The sequence below is a fragment of the Molothrus aeneus genome, chromosome 21 (assembly GCF_037042795.1).
Source record: "Molothrus aeneus isolate 106 chromosome 21, BPBGC_Maene_1.0, whole genome shotgun sequence".
NCBI lineage: Eukaryota > Metazoa > Chordata > Aves > Passeriformes > Icteridae > Molothrus > Molothrus aeneus.
In genome coordinates, this window is record NC_089666.1 from 4,933,447 (window position 1) to 4,951,298 (window position 17,852).

A 17,852-nucleotide genomic window follows, 5' to 3' on the forward strand; every position below is an offset into this window, starting at 1 on the left:
AAAGATGGAAATTACACCATGACATTCCAGCTTGTCAGGTCTGACCTGTCAACAAAACTCCCCAAGGGAGCAGGGAAGGATTATCCAGACCTCTGGCTTCCCAGGACAATCACTGGCTTTTCCACAACTGCATGCAAGAGACTCAGAGGAGGGAAAAAACTGAGTTTTGAACAGATAAGGCTGGAGACAGGATTGTCTGCATGTTTACATGCTACAACACGGAATTAATTTACTTGACACTGCGGTGTCTCAGGAGTCAGTATCAATTTTTATAGCTTACATGAAAATAAATCTTTCTCTCTCCTTACAGCACAACGAGTTTACTGTATGTACATTCTGTTTATATACACCAACCTTTAAGTACAAGAACACATTGGTAATGGACAAACAGGATCTTTCTGGCTCTACTGAGGGCTGAGGGAAGGGGTGCATTTGGCAGTCCATGGAAAAGCAGGATGTGGCTTCACACCAGTCCCTGGCAATGCCTGCACAGGTCAGGGCTGAGTCTGTTGCAGTGCCAAAGCCCTCTCAGTTTGGGACACCATGAAGAACACGGATGGCGAGCAGGGATGAGAAAAATGTGCTGTCCTTACACTGCTGGATGCAGGGATGCTCCAGGAAAACACAAACCACACAGTGCCTCCTGTGCCGTGGGCAGGCAGAAACCCCGCTCTGTCTGCTGAGCTGGCTCGGCTGCCCTCCTCCTTTCCTTCCTCCTCCTCCTCCTCACCTCCAGTTTCCTCCCCAGGCAGGCACCTCCTGCCTGGCTCAGGGCCCGCAGTTCCCCTGGATATAACAAACTTAAACTTCTCCAGGTGCCCAAGGCTGCAAATACATTTTTGAGGGGTGGGGGGGGTCTCGTCACCCCGCTGGTGTCTCGCTGCCACCTCTGGAGCCCCTCAGTTGATCTCTCCCTCCGTGAACTCCTCCTTTATGGACTGTTTGCGGGATTTGCAGTCCGGGAGGTCGAAGCCGAAGTCGGCCCAGTCGTCGGCGGTGCCGCGGTTGGGGATGGTGATGGTGTGGCGCACGCGGAAATGCACGGCCTCCATCACCCGCTGCCGCTGCAGCTCGCCCGAGCTGCCGATGGAGATGGTGGAGGCGTTGCTGCTGCTGCTGGAGCGGATCAGCTGTTGGGCGCTGTAGTCATGGCTCTGCTTAAGCTCCTGCAGACCCCGCCAGATGATCATGCGGTACTGCTCCGGGATCTTCAGTGCTGCGAGATCCTGCAAGGACAACGCTGCTCAGGGCACGGCCAGCAGAATGGCACTGGACCAGCAGGAGAGAGCCCCAGGTTATGCTTTTGGGGAGGACACATGGGTGCAATGCCCAACAGAGCAGAGCCGGACCTCCTGCTGTGGCCAAGGGTCCTTCCCTCAGGTTCAGGGGTCTCAGGGGACGTTAAGGGCGGACAACCAGAACCCCCTGGGCATCACAGAGCATGGGACTTCTGTGTCCATCTGTCCCCAAAGCCAAGCTGAGCGCTACAGAGATGCGTAAGTTTGTTATATCCAGGAGAGAGCCCCAGATTATGTATTTGGGGGGACACATGGGTGCAATGCCCAAGAGAGCAGAGCTGGACCTCCCGCCATAGCTGTGGGTCCATCATGGTGCACCCACGGCCATGGATGCATCCCCTGGGTGTCGCAGACACATTTTATGAAAAATCCTTGTGCCAGGATTTTTTCTCCTGAGAAGCTCTTGAGAAGAGGCCTCAGAAATGATATGTAAACAATAATTATCTGCTGCTGTGGAACACAACAGGTGTGTCTTTGATTGGTCTCATGTGGTTGTTTTTAATTAATGACCAATCACAGTCCAGCTGTCTCGGACTCTCTGTTCAGTCACACGATTTTATTATCATTCCTTTCTATTCCTTGCTAGCCTTCTGATGAAATCTTTTCTTTTATTCTTTTAGTATAGTTTTAGTATATAATTTTCTTTTAATATAATATATATCATAAAATAATAAATCAGCCTTCTGAAACATGGAGTCAAGATTCTCATCTCTTCCCTCGTCCTGGGACCCCTGCGAACACCACCACACCCTGGGTTATTTCTCATTTGCAACCAAGTAACTGCAGGTGTGCATGTTGGAGATTTTTGTTGTTTTGGGAAGGGTTCACATCAAACTGATGTGGAAATGGGAGGGAAGGAAGGGACCATTCCCCTTGAACACAGGTTGCAGAGCAGCGTGTGGAGCATCCTCGTGGCTGTGCACCTGGGATGGCCTCTGCTCTGGTCCTGGCCCAGGAGGCTGGAGCAGCACCAGCCTCCAGCACTGAGGACATGACATGACACTGACCTCAGGCTGGGGACATGTGCCAGGACACACACCAGCACAGGGGGGAGCTGCCAGGGGTCCGTGTTAATGCCAGCACAGAGACTCACGGGAGCGTTAACTGGAGCAGACAGTGAGTATGCAATTAGTAGCTACAAACGACTCAGACACACAGCTCTGCCCTGACACAAGTTTTGGCCATTCCTAAACGTTCCCGTGGACAGCTGACAGGCAGTCATGGAGTTAGTTCAGCAAATGGTCCAGAACCAGGCTCAGGTTACACAACTGGCCCCAGCCACCAGTGACAAATCATCATCTCTCCTGCGGGATGCTGCAGCTGCCAGGTAGAGACACTGCTACACCTGCCTGGGGCAAAACAAGGTCAAAACAGGGTCGGGCAGGAGCTCTGTCTCAGTCAAAACATCAGCTCGGGGATTTACAGGGTTTTCCATGGATCAAAGCGTTCCAGGATTAGTTTTTGTTTTCCTTTTTCTTGTTTCTCTGATGGGCTGGGGAATAGCTTCAGTGCTGACCCTGGTACCAGCACCAGAGTGTGGCAGCAGCAGAGGATGATGCTCTGGGCACACACAGGCATTTCTAGCATCCCCTCCATGCTTCTTCTGACAGCTTTTGCCTGACCTGGGCTATTTCATTCAAGACTTCAGCCTCTTTCATTCTAAAGATTAGCAGGGGAAGAGGTGAGACCAGATTAAACCTCCCTGAGCTGCTGTGGGGTGTCCCTGCTGGCTCTGTGGGATATGGGGTGTGTTCCCCTGAGCACCTCAGCTGTGTTCTCTGTGTTGGGAGGAAAATCTCCCTGAGCTCTGGCCTGGGGATCTTTGATCTCTGTTGTTTCTGAGAGTCTGGAGGAAGCAGCTGAGATTGGTTGTGGTTTTTTGGGACTGGTTGTGATTTTTATCAAGGCCTGAGCAATAGATACCTCCAAAGGACCAGCAAGGGGGCAGGAATGACAAGCATCAATCCTGGGAACATATGTTCTCTGTGAGGGGTTGGGGCACAGGTTTCCCTTCCTCCAAAACACATTTGGCTTTGCTTTTCAGACCAACAGCTGTGGGAAACAAGTGGTAAGAACAGATCTCCCCAAAGCATTTACCTCTATGGATAGGTTCTGCAGGTGGTAAATATTCTGTAACCCTTGTGAGGTGAAATAGTCGATGCAGTTTGGACACCCCAATCCTGTTAAAAAACTGCAGAGAAAGTTTGGAAAATAAAGTGGCATTAAGTTCTCATGAACAACAGCTGTGTCCCATCTCTGTGGGACAGACCATGTCAGGTGGGGGACATGGAGAGCTCCATGGGTGCTCCACTGGCACTAAGGTCAAAGCACAGTGTGGGGTTGAGTTCGTTCCTAAACTACACATGTTTTTCTCCTGATTGTCTGAGATTTTGGCTCAGGAACTCATATAATAGGAGGGAGCTCAAGCTACTGGGGAGGGGGATCAGGGCATGCCCCGGGCTCTGCCCTGTGTGGATGCTGGCCCAAGGTCTGTCAAAGCATCCGTGGTCTTTTTAAAGGCCAAAACATTCAAAACCTGCAGAGCTGTTAATGCATTTCTGACTGAAATAAGCCACATGGACCCATTTCCAGGTGTTGCTGGAAGGGGAAGGGGGAAGCTCATAAAGCTATGTGCTGTTGGACAGGTAGGACAAGACCCTCTTTAGGATGTGCTTAATTTCTAATTGATCAGGGATTAGGGAGGTGTATGAGGGCAGTGGGGGCTCCTGACTGATTGGTGGCCGGGCTTTGGTTGCTCAGGTGAGAGGAGCAGCAGTGATTTCTCAGTTGGGGCCAGTGGCCAGCTGACCAGTTGCCAGACAGATGGGAAGGTTAGAGCGAGGGACACAGCAAGGAACAGAGGACAGACAGACAGGACACCAGGTGCCTTCCCTACCTGACGAGGCTGGGGTCGGCGTTGTAGGGCGGAGGGGGGGTGCAGTGGGACCCCGACACCATGGACTGGGAGGAGTGGCCCCCGTTCATTTCTCCATTGCTCTGCATGGGGTGGCTGTTCAGCATTCCAGGTCCTGGGCAGTGGCAACAAATGCACCCATTAGACACCACCCAGACCTGGTAATCTGTGGGAACCCAGGGCACGGGAAATATTTCTCTGTCTGCTCTGACCCCCAGAGAAGCACTGGCTTTGACCCTCACCCATGGAGAAAGCTGCCAGGACTTCAAGATAGACTGGAGTCTACAAAAGTGTGAAATAGATTAGAGAGATTAGTGTAGTATGTCACTGGGGTGACAAAGTTAGGTTTTGGGATTTTTAGTGTGTTGTAGATGGAGGCAAGATAGAGGGCATTGGGCATTGTCCTGAGCTGCTGCTTCTTCTTAATCTACTCCATTTTCTGCAGTGTTGGTGGCACAGGGTGATTGGTCAAGGAAAGCTGCAGTTTTAGGTTACGTGGACAGACAAGGGATGAGTTATTGGTAGATAGGTAAAAATAAAGTGCAATTTAAAAGTTAATTGGATGGGGCAACTTTAAAAGACCTTGAAACTGTACATCTGTAGCCATTTTGCAGTGCTTTTCTTGTGTGCAAAGTCTGGTGTAGATGGTGTGCTCAAGTTTTGATACGATAATAATAAACAACTAGCTGAAGACTGAAAAAATCCAGTGCATCTCCTTTTCCTGACACAGAACTGCTCCAGGAGGGTTTCCCCCAACAGGGAAATCAAGAACTCGATAATAACCCCCACTCCTGGGCAGGGAGATCCCAGCCTGCTGGCAGAGGACGTACCCATGGGGCCCAGGCTGGGTGCAGAGCTGGAGCCGTGCTGGGCAGGCTGTCCCACCAGCTGGTTCACAGAGGGCAGCTTGTTGATTCCTCCTCCGTGGACTTTGTTCATGGGGGAAAGGACGGGGCCGTAGGAGGAAGGAGTCTGCAGCTGGCTCCTGTTTGGGGAGGGAACACTCTGGTCAGACTGGGGTGGGTAGGGTGGAGCTGCCCTGCTCTGTCTGGAGCTCCCTCCCAGCCCATCCAGCCTCCCTAGCAAGGGTGCTCAGGGGCTGTGGGGGTCTCAAGGGGCTGCAGGGGCCTGAGGGGGCTTTAGGGGTCTCAGGGACTGTGGGGGTCCCAGGAACTGTGGGAGTCTCAGGAGGCTGCAGGGGCCTGGAGGACTGGGAGGTTCTCAGGGACTGTGGGTGTCTCAGGGATTGGGAGGGTCTTGGGAGCTGAGAGGGTCTCTGGGACTTTGGGGGTCTCATGTGCTCTGACAATCTCAGGGGCTGTGGGGGTCACATGGAGTTTTGGGGGTCTCAGGGACTGTGGGGGTCTCAGGGGCTGTGAGGGGTCTCAGGGTCTGTGAAGGTCTCAGGGCCTGTGAAAGTCTCAGGGGCTGTGGAGGTCTCAGGGGCTGTGAGGGTCTCAGGGGCTGTGGGGGTCTCAGGGGCTGTGGGGGTCTCAGGGGTTGTGAAGGTCTCAGGGGCTGTGGAGGTCTCAGGGGCTGTGAGGGTCTCAGGGGCTGTGAGGGTCTCAGGGCCTGTGGAGGTCTCAGGGTCTGTGAAAGTCTCAGGGGCTGTGGAGGTCTCAGGGGCTGTGGGGGTCTCAGGGGCTGTGAGGGGTCTCAGGGTCTGTGAAGGTCTCAGGGTCTGTGAAAGTCTCAGGGGCTGTGGAGGTCTCAGGGGCTGTGAGGGTCTCAGGGGCTGTGGGGGTCTCAGGGGCTGTGGGGGTCTCAGGGTCTGTGAAAGTCTCAGGGGCTGTGAAGGTCTCAGGGCCTGTGAAAGTCTCAGGGCCTGTGGAGGTCTCAGGGGCTGTGAGGGTCTCAGGGGCTGTGAAGGTCTCAGGGCCTGTGAAGGTCTCAGGGCCTGTGAAGGTCTCAGGGGCTGTGAGGGTCTCATGGAGTTTTGGGGGTCTCAGGGCCTATGGAGGTCTCAGGGCCTGTGGAGGTCTCAGGGTCTGTGAGGTTCTCAGGGACTGTGGAGGTCTCATGGCCTATGGGGGTCTCAGGGGCTGTGAAGGTCTCAGGGGCTGTGGGGGTCTCATGGAGTTTTGGGGGTCTCAGGGGCTGGGGCAGGACTCACTGCCTCTGATGGAGCTGCTGCTGCTGCTGCCGGTAGGAATCCACCAGCTGCTGTGGGACCAGCTCCACCAGCTCCAGGCTCTCCTTTATCTTCATCAGGATCTCAAAGTTCTCCCTGCCTCGCACCTGGAGGAGGGAACAAGACAGGACTTTGCTTTATTCCCATCCCACGTGGCCAATTCCTCATTCTCCCTTTTTTCCACCCAGACTGACTGTCACTGTAGCCAGGGACTGTTTGGGATGCCTCAATCCCTTGGACACATTTGTCCATGGATGCTTTTGCTCCTATTCCCAAGGCCCCTGCTGTCCTACAGGAGCCTGTGCAGCCCCAACCTGCCTGACATCCCCTCCCCAAGGTGCTTCTGGCAGAGGGGACAATGCCACCCCTGTCCCAAATGGCTTTCTGACCCCATTGCAGCTCACCCACACTTACAGGCACGTAGTACACCTCCTCCTCCCCATGCCTCCGTTTCTTAATGCCAGTGCCCAGCGCTGGGATGCCCTGGGGGCTCTGCTTGAAGGCTGGAAAGAGGAGGGAAGAGAATAGATATAGTCGTGTGTAACCGTGTTCACAGGGGTCTTAGGAGGGAAGACCCCTGTGAAGAGGGAAGAGACGAGGATCTGACTCCATGTTTCAGAAGGCTTGATTTATTATTTTATGATATATATTAAAACTATACTAAAAGAATAGAAGAAAGGATTTCATCAGAAGGCTAGCTAAGAATAGAATAGGAAGGAATGATAACAAAGACCCTCTGTCCAAGCCAGCTGGGCTGTGATTGGCCATTAGTTAGAAACAACCACATGAGCCCAATCCCAGATGCACCTGTTGCATTCCACAGCAGCAGATAACAATTGGTTACATTTTGTTCCTGAGGCCTCTCAGCTTCTCAGGAGGAAAAATCCTAAAGAAAAGATTTTTCATAAAAGATATCTGTAACAGTCATGGGAGACAGGATGTGGCAGGGAGTACCTCAAGCTGTGCAGGATGCTAAAACCATTCCCTTGGGGTCTGGCATGGGTGTGTGCCTTTGTTATTGTCAATAATAAATAAACATATCTGGCCATGAGAGCCATGCCCAGGCATCTTTGGGTTCTATGAGAAGAGGGGTGGAGTCCAATTTATGAGATTTAGTGGAGGAAAGTCAGAGCATCATCCCTGAGTGTGGATTTGAGCCCAGACTTGTGGAGCACAGGGATTTTTGGAGCCCCCCAGCCCTGTCAGGGCACTCACTGCGCTTGTTGGCGTTGCCATTCTTGGCCGTGCTCTCGTTCAGGGCTTGCTGCTCTCGGAAATGATCCTCATCAGCTTTCCTATCCCTGCCGGGACAGGCACAGATCCGCCCCTCGAAGGATCTCCTCCCCAGGACCTGGCCGCTGGGAGAACAGCACAATCAGTGGCCCTGCTTCCCCTTGGGAAGGGCAGAAACCACATCAGCGACCCTCAGCGAGCCCCTGAGCAGCTGGGGGCAGAGGAAGGCTCCAGCTGACCAGTCCCTGGTCCCTCCATGCCAGCCCCTGTCCAAGCTGGCAGAGGGGAGCATTGCTGTGCTAAGAGCTGGGGCTGCCCCATCCCGTTCCCTGGGTCTCAGGTTGCTGTTTGATATTTGCTGCCCTGAGATGTGCAGGGTGTCTCTGCTTCGGCCCGTGCGGCTGAAGAACGAGTCTGGACTCTTCACTTTTCCGTCTTGAGGCTGTTTATTAATTCTTATCTATAAAATTTTCTTTCTGCCCAGCCAAGATCTGCTCAGCAGGGCAGCCATAGGCACTCTGACCGCCCCCGAGGCGGTGTTGTCCTTTTATACTATAAACTAGATTTAACATATTTACACTTAACTCCCAATACCCATCACCTATGTTAGACAGTGCACTTCTACTCTAAACCAATCCCAAAGTGCCAACATCACTGCAGAAAATGGAGAACAAGAAGAAGAAGAAGAAAGGCTGGACACGCCCAAGTTCCTCCATCTTGTCCCCATAACCCCCATACCAAAAATCCTAAAATCTACATTTTCACCCTGTGATACTTTTATTATTACAGCATTCAAACCTGTGTGACTTTCACGTCCTCATACAAAGTTGGCAACTTGCTCCAAGGGTCAAAATCAAATCCCCAGGTGTTCTGGGCTGGGTGCCAGGGTCTCTGAGCCCCCAGCGGGGTCCTTGGCAACTCTGGACACCCAGAGGGATGCACTGAGTTCTGACACCTGGGGATGCTCCCTGCAAGGGAGGGTTCCTTCCCCAGCCCTCCCACAATGGGCGGGATGCCCAACCCTGCTCCCACAGCCACTCACTCTCTCGTCTCCAGGGTGATGATGATGAGGATGGGCCTCCTGTTCATCCCTCCCACGCAGCTGCTGTTGCACATGAAGTTGTACAGGATGGTGGTGAACTCGGTCCCCACCTGGCCGGGAGGGGAGAGCAGGTGCTGAGTGGGGAGTGATAGGGGGAGGCAGGCTGGGATCCCCAGGGTGTGAAGAAGAGGAGGGGAGGTAGGCTGGGATCTCTGGGGAGTGAAGAAGAGGAGGGGAGGCAGGCTGGGATACCCAGGGTGTGAAGGAGAGGAGGGGAGGAAGGCCAGGATGCCTGGGGAGGGAAGAATCAGGGCTGGACCCTCTGGCACAGGGCTGGTGCTTTAGCAGGATGAGCTGGGGAACACTTGGGATGGTCCCAGCTGGAAAAAGGGGACTGTACAAGGATTGTGGGGGCATCCAGAGAAGGAGCACCTGGGTAAGGGTACTCCCTTCCACAGGTACCTGTGGAAGCATCCCAGTGATATCCTGTTACACCCCACTTCCCAAGACCAGGCTGCTCTGGGATGCTTCACAGGGCTGGGAGCCGCAGGTTCTGGAGTGTAGCTGCCACCAGTGCCAAGGACGAGCACAGAGTGGTCTCAGATGGTGCCAGGGCAAGGGGCACACTGGGCCCAGCAGCCCAAACCAGGGAGGCAGGGGCTGCTCCTCGTCCCTGCCACGAGCAGCCAGGTACCTGTGGGGGCTCGTAGGGCACCATCACGCTCTGCCGCCCTGTCACTGGGTCATCCACGTACTGGGACAGGTTGTTGCCCTCCACCCGGATGAGGTGGCTGGCAGGGGCTGACTGGCCTGCAAGGAAAACCTCCCGTTAGAGCCATGGCTGCCCAGGGTGCTCATCCTGAGCACAGGAGGGCAGTGACACCAGGGACATGCAGCCCTCACCATCATTGAAGTCACGGCCCAGCTCGTGGTTGGGGCAGCGTTTCACCACCTCGGTGACGTGCTCTGCCTTCTTGTAGACGGGCATGGCCCGGATGATGGTGCCAGGGGGTGGTGAGGTGGACACCTTGATCTGGATGGGGCATGTCTTGGCAATCTGACAGTAGAGCTTCTTCAGCAGTGGGGAGTACTGGAAAACAGGAGACATCCCTCAGGTGAGCATCCCTTGGCAGATGGAGGGTGCTCCCCCATCCAACCTCAGCTTCCTCTGCTGCTCTGGTGCAAAGGCAGGGCTTCCTTCTCTTCCCTTTCCCTGGAAATGTTGAAATCTGGCAATTTCACCCATGTAAACCAGATACAGCAGGGAAGGGTTTCCCTGATGGGCAAGGGGTCTACCAGAGCAGGGCACCACTGCACTGAGACAGAGGGAATCTCATGGAAAACAGGAGACATCCCTCAGGTGAGCATCCCTTGGCAGGTGGAGGCTGCTCCCCCATCCAACCTCAGCTTCCTCTGCTGCTCTGGTGTAAAAGCAGGGCTTCCTTCTCTTCCCTTTCCCTGGAAATGTTGAAATCTGGCAATTTCGCCCCCACTGTGTGGTATCTGCTGTCCATGTACACCAGATACAGCCACCTCTTGGGGCAGGGAAGGGTTTCCCAGATGGGCAGGAGCTCTGGCACCACTGCACTGAGACAGAGGGAATCTCACTGGAAATCACCAAAACCCTCATTTGTCCATCACTAAGCCCATTTTGGAAATATTCCCAAGTCTGTTCTCGCACACAGAGCACACTCAGAGCACTGACACATCACAGCCTGAGGAAAACATGCTTGGTGCCATTAGCACATGATTAGGCAGGACCTGGGAGCTTAGTTCTGACACAGATGGGTTTGTCCTGATCCTGATTCAGGACAGCCTTTGCAGCAGCAGTGGTTCATGGAGGGGACAGGGTAGGGACAGGATGGGGACCACTGCCTGGGCTGGCTGTGGGAGGAGGATGCTCTGTGGCAGCTGGAGGCAGTGCCAGCAGTCATTGCTGAGCAGAAAATGGTGTGTGGCCACCAAATTCCTCCCTGTGAGGGCACAGTGAGTTTTGCTTGGTGGCAAACTTGTCTCACAAGCCCCTTGGATGGGGGATGCTCTGTGGGCTGCAGTGTGTGCCCCTCCAGAGAAGGGCTGGGGAAGGAGAGCCTGTCCTTCACCTTCCAGGAACTGCCCAGGTGTGGGGATGTGCAATTCCCTTCCACCTCAGCCGTGCCATGCTGTTTTCCATCTCGCAAGGAATGTGTTTGCTGTACACCAGCCCACCCCTGTGCTCAGAGCAGCCCGTCCCTGCATGGCAGGGCATGTTCCTGCTCCAGGTATTTTATCTCATCCCCACAACACAGAGCCCGGTGCCAAAAAAATACCACCGTGCAGAGAGTGTTTGTGGGGATGTTAAAGCTTGTCCTGAGCCATCCAAATACAGGTGTGCCAAGGACAGGCTCTGCTCTCCCCGTGCCAGGCAGTTCCTGAGCTGGGGCTGCCCAAAACAGGGGCTCAGCACAGGGCTGGAGGGTGTTCAGGGGCTCAGTGATGGCTCAGTGCCCATTTTCCTGGCTGTGAGCATATCCCAGTGCAGCTGTGGGTCAGGCAGGAAGGATTTGTGTCTCCCAGTCCTGCTGCCCTGGATACAGGAGTAGATTCACCCATGGCTGAGCAAGCTGCTCCCAGCACCTGGACTGGGACAGGGCAAACGACAGAAACCATTTCTGGGTTTGTCTCATTCAGGTGGTCTCTGTGGAAGTTCTGGGAAGATAATAAAGGGTAGAGGATCTACCAAAGCAAACAGCAGCAGCTCCTGCAGCTCCTCCAGCACTGCACTGGTGGTGGCCAGCTGCAGGTACCAGCTCAGTGGTGTGTCCTGGGTGTCCCAAGGTCAGAACCTGCTCAATGGGGTGTCCTGAGTGTCCCAAGATCAGAACCTGCTCCATGGGGTGTCCTGAGTGTCCCAAGATCAGAACCTGCTCCATGGGGTGTCCTGGGTGTCCCAAGATCAGAACCTGCTCCATGGGGTGTCCCAAGGTCAGAACCTGCTCAATGGGATGTCCTGAGTGTCCCAAGATCAGAACCTGCTCAGCACTGGGGGAGCAGGAAGATGCTGTGGTCACTGGAGGGTGGTGGCTGAGAGGTGTAACATGCACTTGAGCCTGACAACAAGAATTAATCCTTATTTTTGTAGGCACTTGGACTCGCCCAACAAGAGAGGATGCTTGGAAACCCCTACTGAAATCCCCAAATTTTGCACTCATACCGGATGATGCTGACTACACCTTGACTCCATGGCCAGGTTGGCTTCCTGGGTGTGATCCTGCATCCCCAGCAGGGATTCTCAGGGATCAGGCCTGAGCTGGAAGCATGGGTTCCACTCACAATGTGGTGACTCTGCTCTGCCTGGCTGGAAACTCCCATGTGGTTGCAGCCCACGGGACCCACTCACCCACCACAATGGGGTTTAACACCCTCGTTTAGAGGAGCCACCGTGGCAAAACAAGGGTTATTTGGAGGGGGCTCTTCCTTGCCAGGTGTTAAAATACTGACAACTCCTGTCAAAGGATCTTTTCATGTCGACATTCCCGGGCAGCCCTCAACATGCCTGGGAACTATAACTGCTCTGGAAGAGCAGAGGTGCATTATGGCAAGTTCTTTGGTAACAAATTCTCTCATTATACCATGTTATGACATGGATAAATCTCTGTTAAATAGCAGAGTGATGCCCTGCAGGGGGAAGGCGGCCGCTCCGTGCAGACTTGCCTCTGCTGATAACCTTATCGTGTCCCAACAGCTCCGGGATCGCCTTCAAAGATCCCTCCACAATAACAAACCATTCTTTTAAGGAACTCCCTGCTGATAATTCTGGGCAAGAAAAGTCCAGGCTGTGCCCTGGGCGGCCGTGCTGCTGATTCCTCTCCCTGTGGAGCCGTCCTGGGCCACATCTCCAGCTGCAGCCAGGGCTGAGAGGTCCCACAGAGCCAGGCTGCTCCTGGTCATCGCAGCCAGCATTGTGTTTTTGGGATGGCAGGTTCTGCTCATGGCCACCAGGACAACCAGCATTGTGTTTTTGGGATGGCAGAAGGTTCTGCTCATGGCCACCAGGACAACCAGCATTGTGTTTTTGGGATGGCAGGAGGTTCTGCTCATGGCCACCAGGACAACCAGCATTGTGTTTTTGGGATGGCAGAAGGTTCTGCTCATGGCCACCAGGACAACCAGCATTGTGTTTTTGGGATGGCAGGAGGTTCTGCTCATGGCCACCAGGACAACCAGCATTGTGTTTTCGGGATGCCAGGAGGTTCTGCATGCCTAGCTTGGCAATGCACACTCTCTTTAGGGGACAGCAAAACCTGCACTGTGTAGAGTGCCCCTGGACAGACACCTCTCTCCTCTGTTACCTGTATTTGATAATTATCAGCCCCATGCACATCTCTGCTGGGCTCTGCTGAATCACCTGAGGTCCTGGTACCTCCCAGCACAGCCATACCCTGCACAGCACCCTGCAGGAACCACGGGCACCATGTGCTGCTCAAGTGTAACATGAGGCAGTGGCAGAGCAGAACCACCAAAATGCTGGGATTTAATCTCAAACCAGCGCTGCTGCTTGGCTCTCTGTGTGCCAAGGATGTGCTCCTGCCACCTGCATGGGGGGAACCTCAGTCTGCTCACCCACATCCTTCCCATTCTGCAGTGTTTAGACAAACTGACCTCTCAGGATTGGTCACGTGTGGCAGCTGGGTCACAGCCAGAGTTCAGGTCAGCTGTGGCCAGCTTGCTGCTGGGCATAGGAACAACATTTTGGGGCACCTGAACCCCTTCCTGGCATGTCCAGACCTCAGCTCCAGGATTCCTTTCACGCCTACAAAGAAGCCAGGGTATGTTCTGCCCTGGGCATCTCCTGTCTGTGTCTCCACACCCTTTTCAACCCTGGGGACGTCTGGTGTCTGTCTCCACGGTTACATTAGGAGACTCAGGTCATCTCTGTTCCTGGAACACATTGGAGACTGTCTGTTATTGAGTATTACCATGTGTTTGAGGGACACAAATGGTTTCTGTGGCTTGTGGATGCTGGGTTGATTGAACCAGCACAGAGCAGCAGCACTGACAGTCTCCCCTGGAGCCTATGGAAACACACAGAACCTCTGTTCCTTTGGGATTTCCTGCAGCTTCCAGTGTTGCCCTCAACTTCTGGGCTGGTACTGTGATGCCAGCTCTGTCTCTGTCCCTTCCCTGCTACTGCTGTCTGTCCAGAGTACTAGGAATAAGCCAAAAAATGGAAAAACCAAATTATTTAACTCCTAGCAGCCTATCAGCTCTAAGCTCTGTTTCCCCAAGAGCTTGGTACCACAAAGGGCCTTTGGATGTGTTTGAAATGCAGCTGCTTTTTTGGGTGAGATGAGACCATGCTGCACCACTGCCAGATGGAACAGGACATAAACCAGTCACTCCATGGTGCCACTGGCCACTGTGAAGCTTCACCATGGTTATCCTGGTTATCCTGGTGCTGCTGCCCCAAGGAAATGTTCTGGACACCACAAGATTCCACTGAGTGAATGCCCCACAATGGCTCCTGGATGTGGAGCCTCAGCATCCATCGCTGCCCACCCTGAGAGAGCACCAGGAGATGGCTCCAGAGGCTGCTCAGCCCCAGGGCTGCCTCCCCATGCAGGAAATGAGCAGGGAGAGGTCGTTTTCCCCATGGATGCTGACAGCCTCACACAAAAAATAACCTGAATCCTCTGCTGGAAAGCCTTCCTGGCCAAGTCCATCTCGCCTGGCCGTCCCTGGGCAGCAGAACCGCTAGGAGGATGTGTCCCAACAGATTTGGAGCTGATAAAATCTTATTTATCTTCAACTGTTGACACCTAAGCGTCTAGACTTGCCTGTTGGGGAAGGCGCAGCCAAGGCCTCCTTTCCCTCTAGAAGGAAATGATTTGCTCAACAATTGCTTTTTCCACAAATCCTCCCCTCCTCCTCCTCCTCCTCCTCTTCTCCTACATTCCAGGCTTCTCATTAGCTTTACTCAAGACGTGTCCAGGACTGCAGTCAATGGATCCCCAATAAAGCCACTGGCCTGGCAAGGGGGAGAGAAAGAAAAGCGCTGCCTCCGGCTGCTAATTTCCTTGCACTCCCCAGCAAGCAGCTGCAGAGCTGCATCCTGGGACAGGTTGGGGCAGATCTCAGGCGAGAGGTGATAATAACGTGTCTGTCATCTTCCCCGGACATGTAGCATCTTGCAAACCGCAAATACCGTTAACCGGCTCGGACGAATCTGTTACGACAGATCCTGGAAGACGTGCCGGCGGCACAGCTAATTTTTTTTTTTTTCTCTCTCTCTGTCTAATTTTTTTTTAATAACTATTTTTTAATCACCGGCCTGTAAACTCCTCACTGAGCTGGAAATTCCTCCCCGAGCTGCTTTGTTGCTCATTTACTACGAGCCAGGTTTGAGTACGACTGGTGGTTGAGAGGAGAGGGGAGTGTCCAGCGGGGCCTGAGGTACCTGTCCAGCACACAGGTGGGCTGAACAGGGGGATATTGCCCTGGGGATGGCTGTAAGAAGTACCCTGGTGCCCTGTGCCTCCAGTCCCTGCACCACAGCGGTGATGGATTGAAGAGATGGCCATAAGAGATGCCCCAAAACTCATCTTCCTGTGCCTCCAGTCCCTGCACTACAGCGGTGATGGATTGAGGTGATGGCCATAGGGATGCTCCAAAACTCATCTTCCTGTGCCTCCAGTCCCTGCACTACAGCGGTGATGGATTGAGGTGATGGCCATAGGGATGCTCCAAAACCCATCTCCCCATGTCTCCATTCCCTGTGCCACAATAATGATGGATTAGGGTGATAGCCATAAGGGATGCTCCAAAACCCATCTCCCCATGTCTCCATTCCCTTTGCAGTGGGAATGGATTGAAGTGATGGCCATAAGGGATGTCCCAACACCCACCTCCTTGTGCCTCCATTCCCTGTGCTGCAATAATGATGGGTTGGGGTGATGGCCATAAGAGATGTCCCAAAAGCCATCTCCCCATGTCTCCATTCTCTGCATCACAGCAGTGATGGATTGGGGTGATGGCCATAGGGATGTCCCAAAACCCATCTCCCCATGTCTCCGTTCCCTGTGCCACAATAATGATGAACTGATGGCCATAGGATGCCCCAAACCCCATCTCCACACATCTCCATTCCCTGTGCCACAATAATGATGAAATTATGGCCATAAGATGCCCCAAACCCCATCTCCACACATCTCCATTCCCTGTGCCACAATAATGATGGATTCGGGTGATGGCCATAAGGGATGCCCCAAAACTCATCTCCCCATGTCTCCATTCCCTTTGCAGTGGGAATGGATTGAAGTGATGGCCATAAGGGATGTCCCAACACCCACCTCCTTGTGCCTCCATTCCCTGTGCTACAGCAATGATGGATTGAAGTGATGGCCATAAAGGATATCCCAACACTCACCTCCCTGTGCCTCCAGTCCCTGCACCACAGCAGTGATGGATTGGGGTGATGGCCATAGGGATGCCCCAAAACCATCTCCCCATATCTCTGTTCCCCGTGCCACAATAATGATGGGTTGAAGTGATGGCCATGAGGGATGCCCAACACGCACCTCCCTGTGGTCCCAGTCCCATGGCAGTAATGCCTTGGGGTGACACCAAGCCACCACCAGCTGTGCCCAGCACAGGGGGTCTCAAGGCACTCAGCAGAGCCCCCTGATCACCCCAGCCATCATCAGCTCTGTGCCCCACAGGTCCTCCAGCCCTACAGACCGCTGAGGTCTCGGGGCCCTGCAGCAGAGCAGCACATGGAGGCTCCCTGTGCTCCAGCCTGTGTTCTTCTACCTTAATTAGCATGCCATTGCTGCTAATTGAAATTCCTTGGTTCATCCCCAAAGGACTCCTCTTCCTGCCTTCCCCAGTGAGCACATCCTTAAAATAACTTCCAGCGGGGATCTCTCTCACTCCCTGCTGATCCAGCGCTGGCACTCTGAGGGTTTAATCTCTTCTGGTAGGTCTGACTCCCTCTGTGTAGTGGATACTCAGATCCCCTGTCCAAGCCAAGCCCAGAGCTCCCTCCCACTCAAAAAAGGAAGCCACAAATCCAGCAAGGAGGTTACTTCACCCTGCCAAGGGTGCAGGGAGCAGGCTGGGAGGAGAGGGAAGGGAAAAGGAGGCTGAGTTGGCCTTGGGAATTGCTGCTGGGAAGGAAATGCGAAAAGCAGCACAGCAAGAGCAGGATTTAGGGGGAAACCACTGGCTCTGGAGCATGCCAGGAGGGCTGTGCCATGCAGGAGGGGCTGCTCCTCTGCTCTCTCTCAGCCGCTGCCCGGGGTGGGCACGGGCAGTGTGTGGGTTTGCCAAGGGCACACCAGCATCCTTTCCCCCTCCCGTGCAGCAGAGATCAGGGCTCCCAGCCCTCTCCCACCTCTCCTGCCAGGGAGCTTTGCCTTCCCCATGGAGCAGCATTGCCAGGAAGCCATTCCCTTGACCTGTGCATACCAGACACGTTCAAGATAGTGGAACTGATAGCGGGATCGTGTTGGAACATCACACACCGAATTCCTTTGCCTTTTTTCTTAATTCCATTGTGTCTGGAGCTCCTGGAGCCTCATCCACACCCTGAGAGAGCTGGTGGAAAGCCTCCAGTGGTTGGCTTCGATGGGCTCTGGAGCAAGCTGGTGCTGCTTTCCTACTTCTGGCACACCAAAATATCCACACTCATCTGCACAGCTACTCAGGGTGTCCTCAGCTGTTTCTGCCCAAATCATCTCCAGGCCTTGGCTGTTGGACAGCAACCTCCCTGGGATATGGGAAGGTGCCAGAGAGAGTTTGCAGAGGGGGTTTGTGGTACAGAGATGCTCCTGAAGAATTTTCCCTCCTCTTCACTATCTGCCTCTACCCCAAGAAACCACAGACAGTGACCAGCAAGGGGAGAACCTGCCTCCCATCCTCCTCACTCAGTCAGGACCGGAAAAAGCGTTTCAGCTCCCCTGTTCCCATGCTCCAGCTGCAAGATCTATCAAGCAAGTGGAAGCAGCTCCACGCTGCCATGTCCCACTGGCTGAGCACTGGGATGCTGTGGGTGGCTGCTGGACAGCCATCCGTGGGAGCAGGAGCAGCTCTCCTCCTGCCCAGCCTCCCCCTCGCAGGCTCTTTTCTCCCCGAAACAGCAACAAGACAACCCCGGGTGTAGTTCCATGGGTGTATCAGAGACTCCCCTTCCTGCCTGCTCGGGGGTTTGTCCATCTCCTCCCGGCTCCAGGAGCTCCACACTTGAGCTGGAGCCCC

At 54.0% G+C, this 17,852-nt stretch overlaps 1 protein-coding gene across 2 annotated transcripts in view; it reads right to left on the reverse strand.

The window, feature by feature from the left end:
- Nucleotides 1-192: 192 nt before the first annotated feature.
- Nucleotides 193-17,852, reverse strand: part of TP73 (tumor protein p73) — a 28,173-nt gene continuing 10,513 nt past the window's right edge. For both annotated transcript variants that reach the window (XM_066563846.1, XM_066563847.1), the window contains exons 3-12: nucleotides 9,522-9,708; nucleotides 9,313-9,428; nucleotides 8,619-8,728; nucleotides 7,559-7,701; nucleotides 6,758-6,846; nucleotides 6,326-6,450; nucleotides 5,043-5,197; nucleotides 4,195-4,327; nucleotides 3,396-3,489; nucleotides 193-1,226 (exon numbers count right to left, since the gene is read on the reverse strand). In XM_066563846.1, the coding sequence (XP_066419943.1) occupies nucleotides 900-1,226; nucleotides 3,396-3,489; nucleotides 4,195-4,327; nucleotides 5,043-5,197; nucleotides 6,326-6,450; nucleotides 6,758-6,846; nucleotides 7,559-7,701; nucleotides 8,619-8,728; nucleotides 9,313-9,428; nucleotides 9,522-9,708 (1,479 nt within the window). In that variant the 3' untranslated portion in view covers nucleotides 193-899. The remainder of the gene's footprint in view (nucleotides 1,227-3,395; nucleotides 3,490-4,194; nucleotides 4,328-5,042; nucleotides 5,198-6,325; nucleotides 6,451-6,757; nucleotides 6,847-7,558; nucleotides 7,702-8,618; nucleotides 8,729-9,312; nucleotides 9,429-9,521; nucleotides 9,709-17,852) is intronic.